This window comes from Hylobates moloch, unplaced genomic scaffold, assembly GCF_009828535.3.
Source record: "Hylobates moloch isolate HMO894 unplaced genomic scaffold, HMol_V3 SCAFFOLD_15, whole genome shotgun sequence".
NCBI lineage: Eukaryota > Metazoa > Chordata > Mammalia > Primates > Hylobatidae > Hylobates > Hylobates moloch.
In genome coordinates this window covers 37,672,907-37,693,194 of record NW_026652290.1, presented here as the reverse complement: position 1 = coordinate 37,693,194, position 20,288 = coordinate 37,672,907, and the positions used below count along the sequence as shown (strand labels likewise).

General features: G+C 37.7%; 1 protein-coding gene across 1 annotated transcript in view; it reads left to right on the top strand.

Moving 5' to 3' along the window:
- The window catches only part of MRPS9 (mitochondrial ribosomal protein S9), a 55,911-nt gene extending 39,259 nt beyond the window's left edge, over window positions 1–16,652 (top strand). The window contains exons 6-11 of the mRNA XM_032176910.2: window positions 4,314–4,399; window positions 5,247–5,322; window positions 7,720–7,888; window positions 8,852–8,960; window positions 12,462–12,631; window positions 16,372–16,652. Of these exons, the coding sequence (XP_032032801.1) occupies window positions 4,314–4,399; window positions 5,247–5,322; window positions 7,720–7,888; window positions 8,852–8,960; window positions 12,462–12,631; window positions 16,372–16,463 (702 nt within the window). The 3' untranslated portion in view covers window positions 16,464–16,652. The remainder of the gene's footprint in view (window positions 1–4,313; window positions 4,400–5,246; window positions 5,323–7,719; window positions 7,889–8,851; window positions 8,961–12,461; window positions 12,632–16,371) is intronic.
- Window positions 16,653–20,288: the final 3,636 nt, after the last annotated feature.

Sequence of the window (20,288 nt, the reverse complement as noted above, 5' to 3'; positions counted from 1 at the left end):
CCCTTCTCGCAGTGAGGTATCGTGAAATAACTACAACTATGTAAACTGCTTATTTTTAAAAAGCTACAAACTGGTGCTAAAATATATGCATGCTGTTTTAAGACTTTCCTTGACAGCAGGAGTTAATTCAGTAATTAATTCAGCAGTCAAAATTGCTGTTCTAGAGGTATCTTTAATGTATATTTTCCTCCCATATGAATAATTACCATTGTATATCTGGTATGCTTCAAGTGTACCAATTAAGAAAATTAATTTTTTAGAAAAGGATTCAACATATTATTGTCTCTATGTTGGTTTTAATTAGATTACCTCTTTGTAATGGTATAATTACTATAATATATGATGGGGCTTTAATTTGAATAGTAAAAATATATGCTGTCTGAGTTATAAGAACTTTCAGGTCATCACTCCTGGGTGTGGACTTCCCCAGAATCCTTTTTCATATGTTCCATCTTGAGATGATTTTCTTTGTGTGTCGAATGGCATTTACATGATGTACAATCTATATAGTATATTGTATTGTATTCACAAAGTAATAGCAAGGGTCTATAACAGAGGTTTGTCACTTGGAACTTGAGATATATAGCGTAAACCTCTTAGTTAATGATAACTGGATTATATTTATATTTGTTTGATTTGATTTTGTATATGCCAGTGGCCAAAAAATTGAGGAGATAATTTAAGAAATTGATTTTCTGTGATTTCTTTAACAAACACAAATTTTAAGTCAGTTACTTTACTGTTACCATACTAGTATTTAAGATAATTACTATTAGTTACTATTTATGTTGTGCACCAAAATACAATAGACTTTTTCTATTATCACCTCCCTGTGAAATGTTACTTGTTTACACTTCCTAAAATTGGAATTTCCACATGATTAATAGAACCAAAACAGATTCAGAAGGATACTAAAACTCATAGTGCTCATACTCTCAGAAGGGTTTAGTTTAAGCATTTCTTTTCTGCAACCTGAGCATCTGGTATTTTCAAATTAGGCACCTTCTAAATTTGACTCATACATTATGGAAATCTGATGACACGAGGGGTGGATAGGCTTGCTTTGATTTTATGAAATATTAATCATAGCTGTGATTAATGATTCAGCATTTCACATCTGGGTTATTCCTGTCATATTTGAAAATTACACTGTTAAATACAGTATATAAACTTAGTGTAGGTGGGTCATACTAATTCTCTAGTGTCCCTTAAAAATTAAGTGGAAACTTAACAATATACCAGAAGCTACCAGTGGTAATCTGTGATGTTGACAGTTCTTGGCATATTTTATACCTTAAGGATTTTTTTGATGTAAATTAGCACACATCTCTTCAGGGAGTTGAAGCTATAGAATCTACTTTCCAGAGAACTGTTGTCTCTAACTAACCAAGGTAGAATCTTAAGAGTGGTTTTATTATGCAAAAGAGAAAGAATAAATGGAAATGATGCACCAGTAAAATTGTTTATTTGACTCTTGAAAGCCATACCTCACCCCCGCTATCATTCTTGACCATTACTATAGGTCAGGCACTGTGCTAAGTACGTACTTTACATATATTTTCCTATTTAAAGAAGTGTATGGAGTGGCTTAATGGGCATTATGTGATTTGATGGGTTACAATCATCAAATTGTAAGCATTCGCCACAAATGAATCGAATTCATCGTGTTTGAAATCTGACATGTCCTTTTCGTGGGTTGTTTTCTCCTCTTCCACATTTTTTTCTGATTGTTTTACTTGTACCATTTATAAATTATCATGGATCTCAGTACAACAGGAGGAAATGGCATCACAGAAGAATACTTTAAGAAAAATAAGGACTGAGAGTAAAAATTGCTCAGAAGTCATTGGGAAATGACAGCCTATACTTTGACTTAAAACTTAACGTACAAGATAGGTTGATTGTTGTTATTTTAGTTGCCTTAATTATTTCAGAAAATTAAGTAAACCCTTGTAAGCAGAGGAGGGTAGTAAATTACTCAGCAATTTACTACTATTGCTGGCATTCTTTTAAGTTCGTATATTCTTTGCTAGTTTGAAAGATGGACCTGCACTCTGAATCTCAGGACTCTGGACCCGGCAGCTGAGAGCTGTTTTTTAATTGTCAGATACATTCCTCTGCTGCTGCAGGTGATGGATATGTACTTGGCATGTGGTTTCCTTACCGGAGCACCCCAATGGAGCCACAGTCTGCCTGTGGTCCAGCCTGCTGACAGGCTGTGCTGGGTGCACAGTGGCATGTTGTTTGCCTGTGTCTGTCCATTTCATATAAGTGGGGAGCATTCATTTTTTTTGGTGGGGGGAGTTCTTTATTTGTTCAGATCATTTGAGAATTGCTTCTAGAAACAGAGATGCATTGAAATTTTTCTGATATACTATCTATTTGAAGTCCCAACTCAGTATTTTAGCCTTTAAAAGTGAGTTAAAAGTACCCTAACCATAGTCAACAAGGCTTACCAATTCTTGGGAGATCAATTGTAAACTTTTACTTTCAGTTGAGTAACAGGGATATATATATATGTGGATATATACCCCTGTTTTTCTATATGTGGATGGTTTGTGGTTTTGCTTTAGGGTGGACAGTTGGCTTTTGTTTGTTTTTTAATTGTCAGATACATTCCTCTGCTGCTGCAGGTGATGGATATGTACCTGGGATGTAGTTGTAGGGACAGTTCCACTTAATATGAATACTAGGATTAAATCAACTTCATTTGTCCCTTTGCTATTGTGTTGAACTAGATTCTCTGTAGTTCTTAGAGTGTACATTTCTAGCCAGTCTGGGCTTGGATGCTGCTGCTGCTGATGATGATCTAGGGACTGCACTTTTAGAATTGCTGAGCTAGAGTGATGGATTTACTTTCAGTTTGAGATATTCATGTCTACTGGTAATGTCTAGCTCACCACCAGTTTTGTAGCTTCTAGTGCTGTTTCTTCTTTTTCTCTCTGCTTCTTTTTTCTTTTCTAAACTATCAATTCTACTACCCTTAATGAAAAACAAAGCAAAAAACACTTACATGAATCTCCCCAGCCAAAAGGAATGAACTTTTACATCCTTATTCACTGAGGAGTCCTACCCATTGAGTATTACATCGGCTTTTCTCATCTGTGTTACAAAATTCAAAGGCTCAGTCTGTACTTCCTCCCTCCCTGCCTTTTTTCCTTCCTTTGATTCCTGAAAACAGGTTGCAGAGTGAAGACCGTGCTAAAATGCAAGCACTAGTAAATATGATGACAGTGGCAAAGGGACATTTCTCCTACACTTAGTTAAAACTTTATCAGCAACATTATGAGGTAATATGGCAGTCTAATCAGAGCCCACAAGAAGTTGCCCCTGAAAACTTGAAATTATTAAGACTGTTTGAGATATGGATTGACACATCTCTATCAGTAACAAGGTGTATCTTCTGAGATTTGCTGATACTAGGAGGTATCATGATTAGCAAAAAAAAAAAAAAAGTAAATTTATGTCATCTCTAGCTCATTCTTTTAAAATGCCTATCTGCTCATTGGGTATTAGTATGGTAGATTATGCGTGAATTATAAATGAATAAATACAAATGTATTGAGTCTTAGTCTCAAAAAGTTAAGTTTGCTCAGGCAAAAGCTGTACTATTTTGCTTGTTGTAAGCTCATTGCCTAGAAAATATATTTCACTGATGATCCTTATTGCTGGATTATTGCTTTTTGCAAGTTTTAACAAAATGGCAAACTTCTACTTCCATTGTAATTTAACAAGTGACATGCATTCACAGATTTTCTTAGGAAGTAAATTAATAGAAAGAAATCAAAAAATATAATAGAAAGCTCTTTTTAAGATAAAAACTATATGATAAGGACTTCAATATGATTTAAATATTAAATAAGTAGTAAGTTGTATTAAATAATACATAAGTATCTATAAATACCATATATTTTACTGGATAATTCTCTAAGTTTAAAATGCACATTGCCATATAAATTACGATTTTTTCTGAAGGAAAAGGAAAATAGTTTAAGGTTTTTGGTTTTTTTTAACCAACCTCACTGAAGCAGAGTTGTAAAATTTTTATAGAGTTATTTTAAAATCAGCTGAAGTTAAGTATGCTGTGATGTATGACACTAAATTCTTATTGAAATTACTCTATCATCCTTTAGTTTAAATGAGAAATAGTGTTATTAAAAGCATTTTCAGTTTTATTTACTCTGCAGCTTGATTCTCTGAGGAGGAGGACACCTTAGGAAGTACTTACAGGAGAAAACTACAAAATGTATCAGAAGTTATAATGTACCATTGCTCTTATTTTTAGCATGTACTGTATATTTTATTTGCCATAGGATGTCTATGGAATGTTACTCAATTTAGAAAAACATCAAAGTCACTTGCAAGCCAAAGGTCTGCTTCCAAAAAAAATTGTAACCAGGTAAGCTCTTTTCTTGCATTAAAATATAAGTAAAATTTGAACTAAAAACATGCCACTCATTGGTATTTTTTTAGACATACCCAAAGGCTAAAATTTGTTCAGTATTTCAGCATTAAGCATTAAGGTTAGGGTTCAAAATAATAGGTAGTTTTTGTTTAGGAGGAAGCATGAATTGAAGTTATTTTTATGTTATTTTATCCCAGATTTATATATGATAGGATATTTAATTACTATACCTGGATATGATGTCCCCAGAATTTTTATGTATATAGCTGCACATTTATTTAGCATTTGCATGCTTTAATTTTTTACATTTTATTTTTATATTTTGGTATTTCAAGGTTTCTGCTTCCATTTGGCAGACAGCGATAGATCAGATCCATCAAACTGATCAGCCAGTGTTAAATTTTGGCCTGTCTATTCAAGATTTCTTCCATAAAGGAAGAACACCTTGTTTAAGTTAAGTTAAATGCACTCCTTTTCCTTTAGTTGGACTTGCTACCACATTAGTCTATTGACAGGTTAACGTCGTATCTGTAACATCTTCTTTGAAATAAGTTATACAGGCACAATTTTAATCTTTAAGAAATCTAGTGGGCTTTTAATACCAAATGAGTTCCATAGTGGCATATTTAACTCTTAAAACATTTGCTAGAGTAGATACCTTTTCTAAAGTAGATTGAGGAAACGGAATGTATGTCAAAAATAGCTTAGTTGGGTAAAATTACTGCTATATAATATAAAAACTTATTCTCAAATCATAAAATTGCTACTATATGTGGGATCTTTTGTGATGTAACTCTAATTGCATGGCTAATTAAAAAGAATATATGTGATATTTTAACAGAGACCTGATTGGCAGCAGATGGCTGATTAAGGAGGAGCTAGAAGAAATGTTAGTGGAAGAACTGTCAGATCAAGATGTGAGTAATTAATCTTTTTAATTTAAGGGGACCTGTGCAATAAGAATGCAGACAATTGCTGTATTTAGGATCCTAATAGTAATGTTCCTCAGAGGCAGGTGTTCCTACGATGACTTTTCTTTCTTTCTTTAAAAACAAAACAAAACAAAAAAACAAAACACATTCATCATTGATTTCTGCCTTGGGAGGACATTATCTGTGGTTAGGGAGGTGACTTGTCGAGTCTCCAGGTCCTCCTCTTGTAAGTGCCCTCATGTCCTGTGCCAGTTGTTTTAGGGAAGCATGGCAGATGTTGTTTCATCTCCTTACGTAAGGCCAGTAGCTAATTTTACAAGCTGATGATAAGTGTAAGGATAGGTTAAGTAGAAAAGGGATGCAGCACATGGTTACCTTCATGCAATTTACTGCTTACCTTGTGTGCCATATCTGTAAGGTCAGTGGTTTTTATCTTGGGATCTGCAAACCACCTCTATCGGAATCCCTTGAAATGCTGGTTACAAACTACAGTGTCCTAAGCCTCACCCTAGATCTAGCTCGGAATCTCTAGGGAGTTACCCAGGAATCTTTTTAACAAACTTTCCAGGTGAATGTTATACCCTATAAAGTTTGTGACCCCCTGCTTTAGGTCTTAATTGCATTCTTATTTTGTTAAATGTTCTAATATATCAACATTTTCACAAGACAGTTGATGTCTTAAACATTTTGATGTTCCAAATTTATTACTTTCTGGAAGATTGGGGTGTAGATAAATTTCACAGATTTTTCCAAGATGGAGTTTTTCTTTGATGGCGGTGGCTAACATTGTTAGTACTTTGCCACCATATATAGATTTTAAGTCATGTACTTGAATTGTTCTTTTTCTCATTTAATGTATTATAGAAATTAATGATTTGGAAAAGTTGCAGTTTGCTTAAACAAAGTGTCGGACAATTGGTTAGTGGTAGACCCAGAGTTAATTTCTAATATCCTAACTGCCAAGTACTGCTCTACTTGAATCTAACTGAAAAATCTCTTTGCTTCTTCACTGAACAAGTAGTTTCATTATTTCCTCTGTTTCTGGCTGCTTTGATTTTTTTTTTTAATAACTCAGGTATTTTTTCTGCTTTGTAATATCCCACGGACTTTAATACAGGTGTACAACTATGAAAACAAAAGAAACAAGTTATATATGATACTTTGTACTTTGGGGTACTGGATATCAGAAGAAATCCTAATGTTTATGGCTGGTATCGAGATGAGGGACGTGGAGGTGGTCAGTGACTTCTTAACCTAGTTCAGAAGCAAGGCTGAGTTCCACCCATAGTGCCCCTTTGTAGGTGCAGAAGTAGTCACTGAGAGTCTGTGAGATGGAATCGAGAGAGTAGCTGAGCATAGAACGCCCAGGCCAGTGACTGGAGAGGAACATGGAGCTCTGTCCACCCAATATCCTAGGTAGCTGAGTGTTTCACCGTTACTGGAAGAGTGCCTTCTCTTTCATTACATCATAGGAAGCTGTAGTCGAAGTAGTTCTTTTAATATTAATCTTACTGGTGAGATTTTTAAAAATTTCAAATTATTAATGGCAGATTTTTACAATAAAGGCAATAGTGACATAGATGAGTATGATGTTTAAGGCTGACAAAAACATAAATAAGGTTATAAAAAACTGAGTTTCACAATCCATATTAACTAAGAATCTCAAGCATTAGTTGTTTCCTTCTCCATAAACACTTTAGAGTGATTATTCTGGCTTCTAATTTTAAGGGGTTAATTCCAAGTTGTTTACTTTCTAATCACATGTTCAAGAACTATTAAAAAAAATGCACAGAGGAGCAAGGATAATTTATTTCAAGAGGTTGCCCTTTAAGTCAAGTATCTCTTGAATTTTTAAATAGCTTGATTGTTCGGTTTTAAAGGAAATCATAAACATTAAAGTAACACAGCTTGAACAGCCAAAGATATATTTGCCAAATGTATTATGAAATATAATTTAAGAGGTACATTTTCTCAAAATCAAACTCTTTCCATATTACTATACATAACTTACTTGAAATTATTTATAAAGCTCCTCTTGATACAGTTCTAATAAAAGAGTGGAAATTACACTTGAAGATCATCTAAATACTTTTTGAAAGTGAATTTAAATCTCAATTTCATAATCATAATACAGAGAAATTGATTTTTCTTTGAATGATAAATCTCTTTGTTTCTTGAAAGAAAAGATTTGGCACCAAAGATACGCAGGAAAAGTGATACATCTGCAATGCTGTTTTAAAAGCAGCATGAAGATGCAGAAGTGTCATCCTGTCAAAATTCATCAGGAAAAGCAACATTGGAAAGATCAAGTATGCAAAAATAGAAAAAATTTAGCAAATGCAATTACACTTGCACCTTCTAATGAATTTTTATTGTCTGCAGTATATGCAGTTCATTCGGCTGGTAGAAAAGTTATTGACATTGCAGTGTGGTGCTGCTGAGGAAGAATTTGTGCAGAGGTTTCGAAGAAGTGTAACTCTTGAATCAAAAAAACAGCTGATTGAACCTGTACAGTATGATGAGCAAGGAATGGCCTTTAGCAAAAGCGAAGGTAATGACATTCTGTGGAGAGAAAATAAATTCAGTGAAGGTTGAAAAACTACAATTATTTTTATTTGCTATTGCTCTCTGGTATCCATTAGATTTTTTATTTGTTTATTTTTGCTACTGTTACTTTGGATTTCCTAATTTTTAAGATTCTGTTGAAGGTTTTCAAAACTGAACTGTATACTATCCTAAGAAAAAAATGTGGATGCATACCTATACAGTCATATTAACACTTTTTCTTTTCACACATTTATATTATTAAATCTTTTAATTTTCACATTTTAAGCTGCTAGAATCAGTAAAATATTTATAATAAAATTTTCTTTGCAAAAAATGAAAATGCTCAGTGAATCTGCATATCAAATTCCAAAACTATGTAATGTGAAAACTTCACGTCCTTAACTCACATTTTTCTTGTTCAGAGCCATTAGATGTAGTCCAACTTTTACGACTTGACCTATTAAAATATTTACAACTCTTAAAGGATTTCACATCGTTGTCATTTTTAACTAACTACTGTGGTGTTTTCAAAGAATGTGACCTTTCCTGAGTATTTTTTTATTTCTACTAGTTATATTTCATCATACTATTTATATATTTCTAAAACTTATGTTGTTAGATATATTCTTACTGTTTATAAAAGAAGAATGCTATGTAAATTGGTTGTGGATTCTCGTAAGGGAAATGAATATAAATTACTTTGTTGGTTGTTCAAACTAATTTAAAATCATTGTAGTGTTTCTAAAATGGAATTGAAGAACAAAATTACCGCACAGTGAGCTTTATTGCATCTGTTGTGGTGTAGTTTACCTGCTTTATTTTTGTTTGACTTGAAATAATAATTATAGGACCTGCTTATGTACAGTGTTGTATATTATTTTAGGGAAACAAATTTTAATGTAGTTTTACCTGTCTCAAAGCGCAGGTCTTCAAGATATTTACTAATAGGAATTTTATATTTTTGAAGGTAAAAGAAAGACTGCAAAAGCAGAAGCAATTGTTTATAAACATGGAAGTGGAAGAATAAAAGTAAATGGAATTGATTACCAGCTTTACTTCCCGGTCACACAGGACAGGTTCGTTTTGGGTTCTGATTTTTTGTTTTTAAAGGAAACATACTTTATAATACATCATGATCATTTAAGAAGGCTTGTGATCTTCTAATTCTGTTTATCTGAATGATTATTTCTCTTTACCAATGTAACATATCAAACTAGCTAATTGAAGCTATTTTTTAAAGCAGCTTCCAGATTTTTTAAAAAGCATCTCTAGAATTCCTCATTAATTGACTCTTCTTCCCCTTTTCATCAGATCCTACTGCAGTTTGAGTAGTCTTACATGTAGCTTTGTTCTGAAGTGCAGACTGTGCCAAAATGTAAGAAATTTTGATTTAGATATCCACCTTCTAGTTTGGGGATGGGCGTGCACAAAACAAAACCACCACCACAACAACCAGCCTTGGCACTTAAAACTGACCTAACCCACTAGGCAGAGAAAAGTGCAAGTAATTTCTTGTGGCTTGTGTATGTTTTTCTGATCATAAATATTAGAAAAATTCTGCTTTATCATTTTGGATTTTTTCCTATTCAGAGGAATGTGATTATATATATTGAGCAAGCAAAGAAACCTAGCATTTATGGGTTAAAATAAGAACTCATCAAGCTTTGCTTAGTTCTAGGTGCTAAATATGGCAGTTTTAATTTTTAAACTTTGTATCCTATGGAGAAATAGACATTAATCATAAATAGATACTACAGCTCTTCTAATCTAAATATACTCATCTCAGAACTCTCTCTGACTTGCTATATAAAGGCCTCTTCTTGATATGGTTATTATTTTCCCAGTAGTTACTGTCATTATCCACAAGTAACAGAAGTTTGGTATGATTTGTTCCTGCTTTCCTAATCCTTCTCCTGTTTCCTGCATGTGTTACGGTATTTAAGGTCAAAAGGGCTAAAGCTCTTTTGATACCAATGCTGATATAGGCAAAAGAGGACCCTCCTAATACAGTGTAAGCTGCTGGACACAATAATTACTTTAGGAAATGTATGTATGTTTTATTTGTGTGTGCCTGTGTCAATAAGCAGTGCATTCTTAACTCCATTTAAGATGAATTAGTTCTGCTATTATCCTCACAGGGCAGGGGATGGAAGAAGCTTTTATTTCCCTTAGGAAAAGCCGGAGAGAAACCCATACCCCAGGGGTTGATAACTTCAGCATTGGGAACTATAGCAGGAATGTCCTTTAACCAATAACCTGTCTGTTGATTTGTATTCAGACAGAACTCCTGATGATTTAACAGCAAGTCTCAATTATGGCTTGATCTCATAATGAAATTACATCCTTAGAACTTATTCTTTGATTTGAATTCAGCAGCTATTTACTAAGGATCATCTATGTCTCTGGTCTTGTTCTGGGCATTGTGAAGATATCAGAGATATTTAAGATACGATTCCTATTGGCAAGAAACTTCCTACATGGTTGGGAAGCCTAAGTCTAGTCTTGGTGGGAATGGGCACCTGCAACTATTTTAAAACAGTTGTAAGGATTTAGGGCAGCCACTTCAGGAACTTACAAATCAGCAGTGAGGTGACCATTGACTAATAGGAAGACTAACCAACCCAGAATCAGGGATCTTGATCGGAGTTCTGTCATCACCTAACACACAGGTAAGTGGGTTAGCCATGCAAGTGAAGTTACAAGGGAGGCTTCTGGACAGCCATTTGTTTGGGAGCTTAAACACTTTCCTGGCTTAATTTTTAAAATTTTATCATTCTTTAACAAATGCTTATATAAATAAAGAGACTTCAATTAAAATCTAGAAAAATAGATTTCATAATGTAATTACTAGACATGTAACTGAGCCATGGAGCCAGATGGTCGAGGTGAATGCAATAGTGGAATTAGATTTTCAGTCTGTACATTTTCTTTTTTCTTTTTTTCTTTTGAGATGGAGTTTTGCTCTTGTTCCCCAGGCTGGAGTGCAGTGGTGCAATCTTGGCCCACCACAACCTCCGCCTTCCGGGTTCAAGCGATTCTCCTGCCTCAGCCTCCTGAGTAGCTGGGATTACAGGCATGCACCACCATGCCCAGCTAATTTTGTATTTTTAGTAGAGATGGCGTTTCTCCGTGTTGGTCAGGCTGGTCTCAAACTCCTGACCTCAGGTGATCCGTCTGCCTCGGCCTCCCAAAGTGCTGTGATTACAGGCATGAGCCACTGTGCCCAGCCTAAATTTTCTTTTATATTTACTAATTTTTTTTTTTTTTAAGAGACAAGGTCTCTTTATGTCACCCAGGCTGGACTCAAACTCCTGGACCCAGACTGGACTCAAGCTCCTGGGCTCAAGCAGTCCTCCCACCTCAGCCTCCTGAGTAGCTTGGACTGCAGGTGCCCAGCATAAATTTTCTTTAGTTATTATAGTATATTAATAGCTACTACTTATAATACTGTTTTTATAACTTATGGCTACTTTTTATTTGGTTTCTTGGAAGCATTTGTTCAAAAAGACAGTATAGATTTATAAATTTTTTGTTGTTGTAGGACCTATGTCATCCCTACATCGTATTGTTATAAATTCCGATTTGCTGTGGCTTTTGAAAGTCATCTTTTGCCCATATGCTTGTGATTATTTTACTACTGTGGTACGAAGAATAGCACTTGAATGTCCTGTCCAGGACATTCAATGTCCTGACACTGTAGAAGCTACAGTGTCAAAGAAAGCAAATGCAATATAAGTGAGCTTTTCTGAATAAAAGTGTAGCAAGATATTAAGGCAAAATAGCAAAATCAAAGTGCCTGACAAAGATAATGGTGAACATCTTACCTGGCGTGAAAATGATATTCAACAAGTACTTGTTCATTTGAGCAGGAGAAAGTCCAGGGCCATGTTTTGTCTGTGGTGCCTGCCCCAGGATCTTGTGGGCCCTGACTGACCCTGAAAGAGCAGGCCTGACAGGGGTTGTGTAGAACGTCACCTGGCCCCAGGAAGGTAGCAGGACCGTACGATTTAGAGAACTATAAGAATATTGGGAATATGTGTTTGGTGTCAGGGAAGTGCAAGGTCGAAAATAGTTTTAGAAACTTTAAAAACTAACCATATCAAGATGAGCTTTATACATTATACAGATACATTTATAGTAGACTTTATTTAGTGAATCCAAATGACAGGTGATAATTGTTTGAGAAGGCCTATTGATTTTATATCTGATCATTCAATCCAGAGACATTAAATTCAGTTGATTAATGGAGTTTCCCAACTGTAAGACGTCTTTATGAGGTTATTTTCAAGCTTTGCAAAGATCTTCTGAGATAAAGGGGATCATCAAACAATAAGAGTGTATTGCTATACCCAAGAAAAAGAAATAAACCTTACATCTCTCAGCAAATCATTCGAAATGTCAGAAATGTTTGTCAGAAATGTTTCTATATCTTGGTAAAATGGATTGATTGAGAAGTATGAAAAGTATAACAGTGGCATGCAGAATATTATTTTTATGAATATTCAGAATTTCAGTTGTTTACATAATTATGTATCTTTATAGTAAACGTAACCACATTTACTTGTGCTGTGCTTTAGAGAACAGCTGATGTTCCCTTTCCACTTTGTTGACCGGCTGGGAAAGCACGATGTGACCTGCACAGTCTCAGGGGGCGGGAGGTCGGCGCAGGCTGGAGCAATACGATTGGCAATGGCAAAAGCCTTGTGCAGCTTTATCACCGAGGATGAGATCGAGTGGATGAGACAAGGTATGAGTCTAGGTGGGACAGGCATGGTGGCCGTATACTGGCTATACATGTTCATCTGCTTCTTGTCCTAGTGCCTGAAGTTTGTGAGAAAATACATAGTTATGTATGTAATATTTCACTTCGGTATCTTCTTTCTTGCTACAGAACCATAACAATATTTCTCAGGTTTGATTTCTACAAGGTGAGCTTGAATTAGAAAAAGGGGAGAACTCCCCACACTGATTATTTGAACCCTGCTAAAATGTTCAGTTCCAAGGTCAGGGAAAAGTTAATTTTGGCCTTAGTGCATAACCTTTTGTCCAGCTTAACAAAGTGCTTAGCTTAGTTATATTTAAGAGACAAATTGCTTGTTTTTGTCTTATCATAGAAATGTGTGGGTTTTTTGTTTTTGTTTTTTAAATAGTCTCTCTCTGTCAGCCAGGCTGGAGTGCAGTGGTATTATCATAGCTAGCTGCAGCCTTAAACTTCTGGGCTCGAGCAATCCTCCTGCCTCGGCCTCCCAGGTAGTTAGGACTATGACGTACACTCCCAAACCCGGATAATTTTTGTATATTTTGTAAAGACTGCATTTCGCTCTATTGCCCAGGCTGTTCTCGAACTCCTGGCCTCAAACAATCCTGCCTTGGCCTCCCAAAGCACTGACATTATGTAGCATGAGCTACCACACCTGGCCTGTCATAGAAATTTGTAATAATTGTTTGGTTAATGATAAAGTTCTTTGGGTATTTTGTTTTTGTAAGTTATTGGAGGTTTCCATTTTTTCCCATTGTGGTGTTTGAATTTTCTTTTACCCTACTTTGTGTAACCCTATTACCTGGGCATGAATACAAGAGTCCCTGTGTAATGTGAAAAAGGACGGGCAGTTGATTCTTTCCTTAGGGTACTGCTTTAGCAGTTAGAATAAATTGGAGAAGTTTGAGCTGAAGACTATCTTCGCACTGTTTATGAGAAGAGGAAAGCACCGTGTGTGCTATCGGCCAGTTGCATGGTCCTGGGCAAGTCACTTAGCACCTAAGTCTATAAGCTCCTCCTCTGGGCAAGTAGGTTGGTCTCTGTGCACCAGACCTTCTAGTACAAGCCACTGGGGGTCAATAAAAACACTACCTATGGCTAGTTCTAGATCCCTGAGGAATCGCCACACTGACTTCCACAATGGTTGAACTAGTTTACAGTCCCACCAACAGTGTAAAAGTGTTCCTATTTCTCCACATCCTCTCCAGCACCTGTTGTTTCCTGATTTTTTAATGATGGCCATTCTAACTGGTGTGAGATGGTATCTCACTGTGGTTTTGATTTGCATTTCTCTGATGGCCAGTGATGATGAGCATTTCTTCATGTGTTTTTTGGCTGCATAAATGTTTTCTTTTGAGAAGTGTCTGTTCATGTCCTTTGCTCACTTTGTGATGGGGTTGTTTGTTTTTTTCTTGTAAATTTGTTTGAGTTCATTGTAGATTCTGGATATTAGTCCTTTGTCAGATGAGTATGTTACAAAAATTTTCTCCCATTCTGTAGGTTGCCTGTTCACTCTGATGGTAGTTTCTTTTGCTGTGCTGAAGCTCTTTAGTTTAATGAGATCCCATTTGTCAATTTTGGCTTTTGTTGTCATTGCTTTTGGTGTTTTAGACATGAAGTCCTTGCCCACGCCTATGTCCTTAATGGTATTGCCTAGGTTTTCTTGTAGGATTTTAACGGTTTTAGGTCTAACATTTAAGTCTTTAATCCATCTTGAATTAATTTTTGTATAAGGTGTAAGGAGGGGATCCAGTTTCAGCTTTCTACATATGGCTAGCCAGTTTTCCCAGCACCATTTATTAAATAGGGAATCCTTTCCCCATTTCTTGTTTTTGTCAGGTTTGTCAAAGATCAGATAGTTGTAGATATGCGGCATCATTTCTGAGGGCTCTGTACCATTTGACCCAGCCATCCCATTACTGGGTATATACCCAAAGGACTATAAATCATGCTGCTATAAAGACACATGCACACGTATGTTTATTGCAGCACTGTTCACAATAGCAAAGAGTTGGAACCAACCCAAATGTCCAACAACGATAGACTGGATTAAGAAAATGTGGCATATATACACCATGGAATACTATGCAGCCATAAAAAATGATGAGTTCATGTCCTTTGTAGGGACATGGATGAAGCTGGAAAACATCATTCTCAGTAAACTATTGCAAGGACAAAAAACCAAACACTGCATGTTCTCACTCATAGGTGGGAATTGAACAATGAGAACTCATGGACACAGGAAGGGGAACATCACACTCCAGGGACTGTTGTGGGGTTGGGGGAGGGGGGAGGGACAGCATTAGGAGATATACCTAATGCTAAATGACGAGTTAATGGGTGCAGGAAATCAACATGGCACATGGATACATATGTAACAAACCTGCACATTGTGCACATGTACCCAAAAACCTAAAGTATAATAAAAATAAATAAATAAATAAATAAATAAATAAAATAAAAATAAAAATAAAAATAAAAAAACACTACCTATGGCTTAGGCTACTTAATTGCTTAAGGCTCTTAAAAATCCATTTGCTTATAAGCAATTTGTCATCATATGGGATTCATATTTGGTCACTGAAGTAATTTGCTAGAACCTTAACAATTTGATTAGTTTGAGCTACTATGCATATCTGAAAGTAATAAAGCATTCTTACTTACAGTTAAAGCTAGAACTTAGGTCTTTTCTGTATTTTGTCAAATACTGCTGTTTTATTCCATGCATGTCCTTTAAGTACAAGCAAGTGTAAATGTTATGGGTACATAATAAACAAAGTTTTTCTTTGCTATATGTACATTAATTGGTCCTTAATAAAATACCCAAGCCTTGTATACAGTAAGAGGAGTGCTAACGTTGGAAGAGTGAAAAAGACAAGGAAAAAGTATGGTCCATTTACATATTGATAAAAGCAATGTAAGAGCTTTCCCATCAATGGTATTCTTGGAATCTATGGTCTTTACTAACTTACTATAGCTCCAGCCACTGCTGGGGCTCTTCCTTATGGGCCATAGCTAAGAGTAACCCCAGCAGTTGCCTAGAAACATAATCACTCCTGATGACTGGGAGAATGAAAGTTTCCCATTTAAACTGACTTATTCTTCTAGAAGAAACTGCCTGTGCTGAGAATACAACTCTAAAACTTATTTTTTAGATTCTAAAACAAAAAAACAGGGAATATTATTATGGCATAAATTAAAATAATGAAAGTTTCCTTTTTTAAATGATAAGCCATATTTGTATGTATATGCATATTCATGTAAACTGTTAATAGATGGTATCTAAGTACTTTCTCATACTTCACCTTTACAGTAAGTTTTTCTTCTCTGCCTCTTGTCTCCATTAAAACTCTGGCCTCTGCAATAGTAAGTGTGCAGGTTAAGTTCCCTTACAGTGGATAGTGACCGCCTACACAAGAGCAGCTTTATATCACTTAGGTTGAGCAAGCTTAAAAACCAAAAGGGAGCCATGATTCTTATAATATAAGGAAAGCAGGTTTAAATAATGTAACTTGTGTTTGTCTCAGAGGTTGGAAAAATATCCTGAAAGAGTGGAAGCAAACTGCCATCATGAGGTTGATAACTGGACTGGTAAATTATTACTGGTCTGGTTGCTTTCCTCTAGTTTTTTTTCTCAGACAACAGTACCTATAAATTCATGAACCTGCTTTTCTTCTTGGCAGCATGCAGATTAATGGTTCTTAAAGGCTTCCCTTTTTATGCTGCAGCTGGACTACTTACTACTGATCCACGTTTGAGGGAACGGAAGAAGCCAGGCCAAGAGGGAGCCCGCAGAAAGTTTACGTGGAAGAAGCGCTAAGGGTTTGCTCCCAGGAAAGAAGAGGAAGAGCTATATATATGTGCCGGCACGTGGCAGACACACAGTAAATAATGGCTGACCAGCATGAGGGCAGTACTGTCAGAAATTTCTTTGAGCTGTGAGATGAATTTATTTTTAAATGCTACTTTGTAAAGGTGACCTTTAAAAAATAAAAGGAAAATAAAGAAGGTTAGTCTCATTCTGCCACTTTATTTTTTTAACTTTTTCAGAATATAGTTTTAAGAAGCATAATTCATAGAATCTGGCATATTAGACCTGAAAGGAATATTCAGCAAAGTATAGTCAAGTTACCTCATTTTGCAGACAAGAAGGCTTAGCCCCCCAAATTAAGCAACCAACCAGAGCCATACTGTTGGTACTTTTAATGCTAGAGCTAGACTCATTTCCCCTGATTCTGTTGCTTCCGCACTTGGCAATTGTCACCACGTATTTTTCAAAATGAGAAGTGAGAGTGCTTGCTCAGAAGAATGAAGTAACTTGAGTCGGTCAGGAGCTCAGCAGAGCCAGGGAGCTGAGCTGCCAGGTGTGGGAGGTGCTGGTATACACAACAGCCAAGTGAAAGGCACAGTCGAGCCTGTCTGTGCTCACTCGCTGCAGGAATACAAGCAAGGCTGCAGCAAAGAAGGCACCCCTGTTTTGGATGAGTTTTGTTTTGAGGGTATTTAAAAATCTTTTTATTGTGTATATTTAAGGTATGCATCAGGATGTTTTGATATACATTTGCAGAGTGAAGTGATTACTGCAGTCAAGCAAATTAGCGTAGCTCTCATATAGTTTCCCATGTGTGGGTGTGTGGAAAGAGCATCTAAGGTCTCTTCTCATTTCCAGCATACAATACAGTATGATTCACTGTCGTCCTCATGTTGCACATTAGGTCTCTAGACTTACTCATCCTATGTAACTGCAGCTTCGTACCTTTTGACCTGCATCTCACCTTCCTCTATCCCCTGCTCCCGGTGATTACATTCTACTCTGTGCTTCTATACATTTGACTTTTGAGACCCCACAGCTAAGTGAGATCTTGCACTCATTATCTTTCTGTTCCTGGCTTGCTTCATAGTATCCTCTAGGTTCATCCGTGTTGTGGCAAATGGCAGGATCTCCTTTTTCAGGGTTGAATAGTATTCCATTGTGTTTATCTATGCCACAGTTTCTTTATTGAAACAATTGTGGATTCCATTTTGGATCAGCACAGATACGGAGAAAAGTGGCTTCAAGCTTGCCTTCCCCAGGAAGTCTCAGCTGAGGTGCCTGAGAGAGGACTTGCATGAAGGGAACAGATCCCTCTGAATGAAGGCACCCAGCCAGGAGTGCACATAGCTCTGGAAGAGCATGGGCTGCGGGGAGGTGGGCTGAGTCCTTGACTGCAGCCCCCAGAACCTGTCACCCACTGGCTGTGCACAAGTCAGGTGTGGGGAGTATAGCTTGCCCCTGTGAGGCCCACCAGTCAGTCTTTATGATTGACCATGGTTTGGCATGAAAGATCACACATAGGTATTTGGCCAGGAGCTAGACTCCTCAGTCATAGCTAAGCGTTCAATTGAGTTTTGCTCTAGGATTTCTAAAGTACCTTAAAATGAAGAAGCTTTGGCATTTTAACTCTAATGCAATTGTGCAGTAGGTTTTTGAGGGAGGAAAGGGGCAGTTGGTGACAGGGGTACTTTAAAATCCATTTTAGGCCAGGTGTGGCTCACGCCTGTAATCCCAGCACTTGGGGAGGCTGAGGCAGGTGGATCACTTGAGGCCAGGAGTTTGAGACCAGCCTGGCCGACATGGTGAAACCCCATCTCTACCAAAAAATGCAAAAGTTAGCTGGGTGTGGTGGCATGCGCCAATAGTCCCAGCTACTCGGGAGGCTGAGGTAGGAGAATCGCTGGAACCCGGGAGGCAGAGGCTGCAGTAAGTCGAGATTGTGCTACTGCACTCCAGCCTGGGAAACAGTCAGATCCTGTCTCAAAAAAAAAAAAAAAAAAAAAAAAAAAAAAAAAAAAATCCATTTCAATGCAGTTATTTTAAGTAAAAATATTGCTTCAAGAATTAGACCCTCAATGCTCAATTATCCTTTATATAAAGAGTTGTATGCCACTGATTTCTTCATTAAGTGTCTATTTTTAAATAATCTTGAATAAGTTCTGAGACGTGTATACACATCAAATCCTTTATGTGGTAAAATAAAATAACATGGTGATGAACAAGTGAGAGTGAGTACCCAGTACCCTGCGGTACCCAGTGCCCTTTTCATTCCAGATGAAACTGTAGAAAATACTTTCTGGGTTTCTTTCTGTGTGGCGGTCATTCTCTAGTGAAATTGTCTATGGCAGGTTTTGGTCGGTGGTGTTGATTTAGCCTGTATCTGTTGGAGTATACTTTTTACCACTTTGACGAGAGAAGTGACAAGTGGTTCCCCCATGTGGCATAGGTGTGCTGAGATGGGATGGCGGGTGGCCCTGTCAGCACCAATCGCCCGCTTGCTGAGCTCTTGCCATACCTGGTGTCCTGGGGCAGTGCAGAGCTGCCTGAAGTATATGCCATCTGGCCCTGCATCAGCTACTTTTGGTATCATGGAGGAGACAAAGTCCTCAAGTCTAATGGGAGACCTGGAGTGCTGCTCCTACAGTGCCAGGAGGAGAGCTGAGGAAGGGGCCCCTGAGGACAGTAGCACTCCGAGGAGGAGGTGGTGGGGAAAAAAAGAGGCCATGGAAGGAGAGGGTGGGAGTACACATGGAGGAAATGGTGAGAAAGGAGGAGGGAAAGTTCAGGAAGTGTGCAGGGAGTGAAGCCAGGCGGGCCAGGGTATTGCTGGGGAGGGAGGAGGTCCCTGTGGAAACCAGCTGGGAAGGAGGCTGAGGTGGGTTTGTGGAGGGCCTGAAGTTCACGGTGATGTTCCTGCACTGCCAAAGGGGAATCAGCCTTTTTTTCTCCTTTGAGAGAACAGATGAGGGTTGAAATTAGAACTATGTTTTTAAACTATATTTTAGCAACCTTTAAAAAATATATATATTAAGTAGAGTCATAGTGCGTACTATAACAACAAAATCGGAGCCTTAAGTCTCACCTTCTTCTGGGCCTCAGGAACCCCGAGCTCCTGGGAAAAGTCTTGAAGATCTCCCCATCAGGAAGGTAACGGAGGGACTGCAGGAGCAGGGAGTTGCTAGAAGGAGGAGACCTGCCAGGTGGCTATTCTACATGGAGGGGATGGGACCCAGTGCAGGGAACAGAAAGGAAGTAGGTGTGAGAAACGTTGCCACTCTCGCCTGGACCAAGTGCGATAGCTGATTGGCTGCAGGAGAGGTGGGGGCGGGTATTCGGTATGAGATCCACAGGCTGCTGGGAATGCAAAGAGCCAGGAAGACAGGAAGAAAAGTTAGTGGGAGGAGGAGACACCAGAGGGGTCGACTTGGGTTTCCTTGAGTTTCAGGTATTTGGGGCCACCTCATATGAGATGCTTCAAACAGTTGGAAACGAGGGCTGTGACTTAGGCGATGGGTCAGCCTGCTGACAGATTTGGGAGGCTGCTGCATGGAAGGGGAATTTGAAACGTGGGCTGGATCAGCAGGGAGGATTGGGCAGGCAGAAAGCCAAGGCTCAACTGGAGAAACAGCCATCAAGTTTAAAGTAGGAAGGAGGAAAGAGCCAGCACAGGGGGTGGTGGGCAGTGATAGGAAGACAGCAAGCCAGGCACAGTAGTCAGGGACATCAGTGATGACCAAGAAGCGGCCTCCAGGAGAGGCGGATGTTACAGGTGCCTTTCCCCATGACGTCTGGAGGAAATACTGGCTTGTAACCTCGCAGGCCACTGTACCC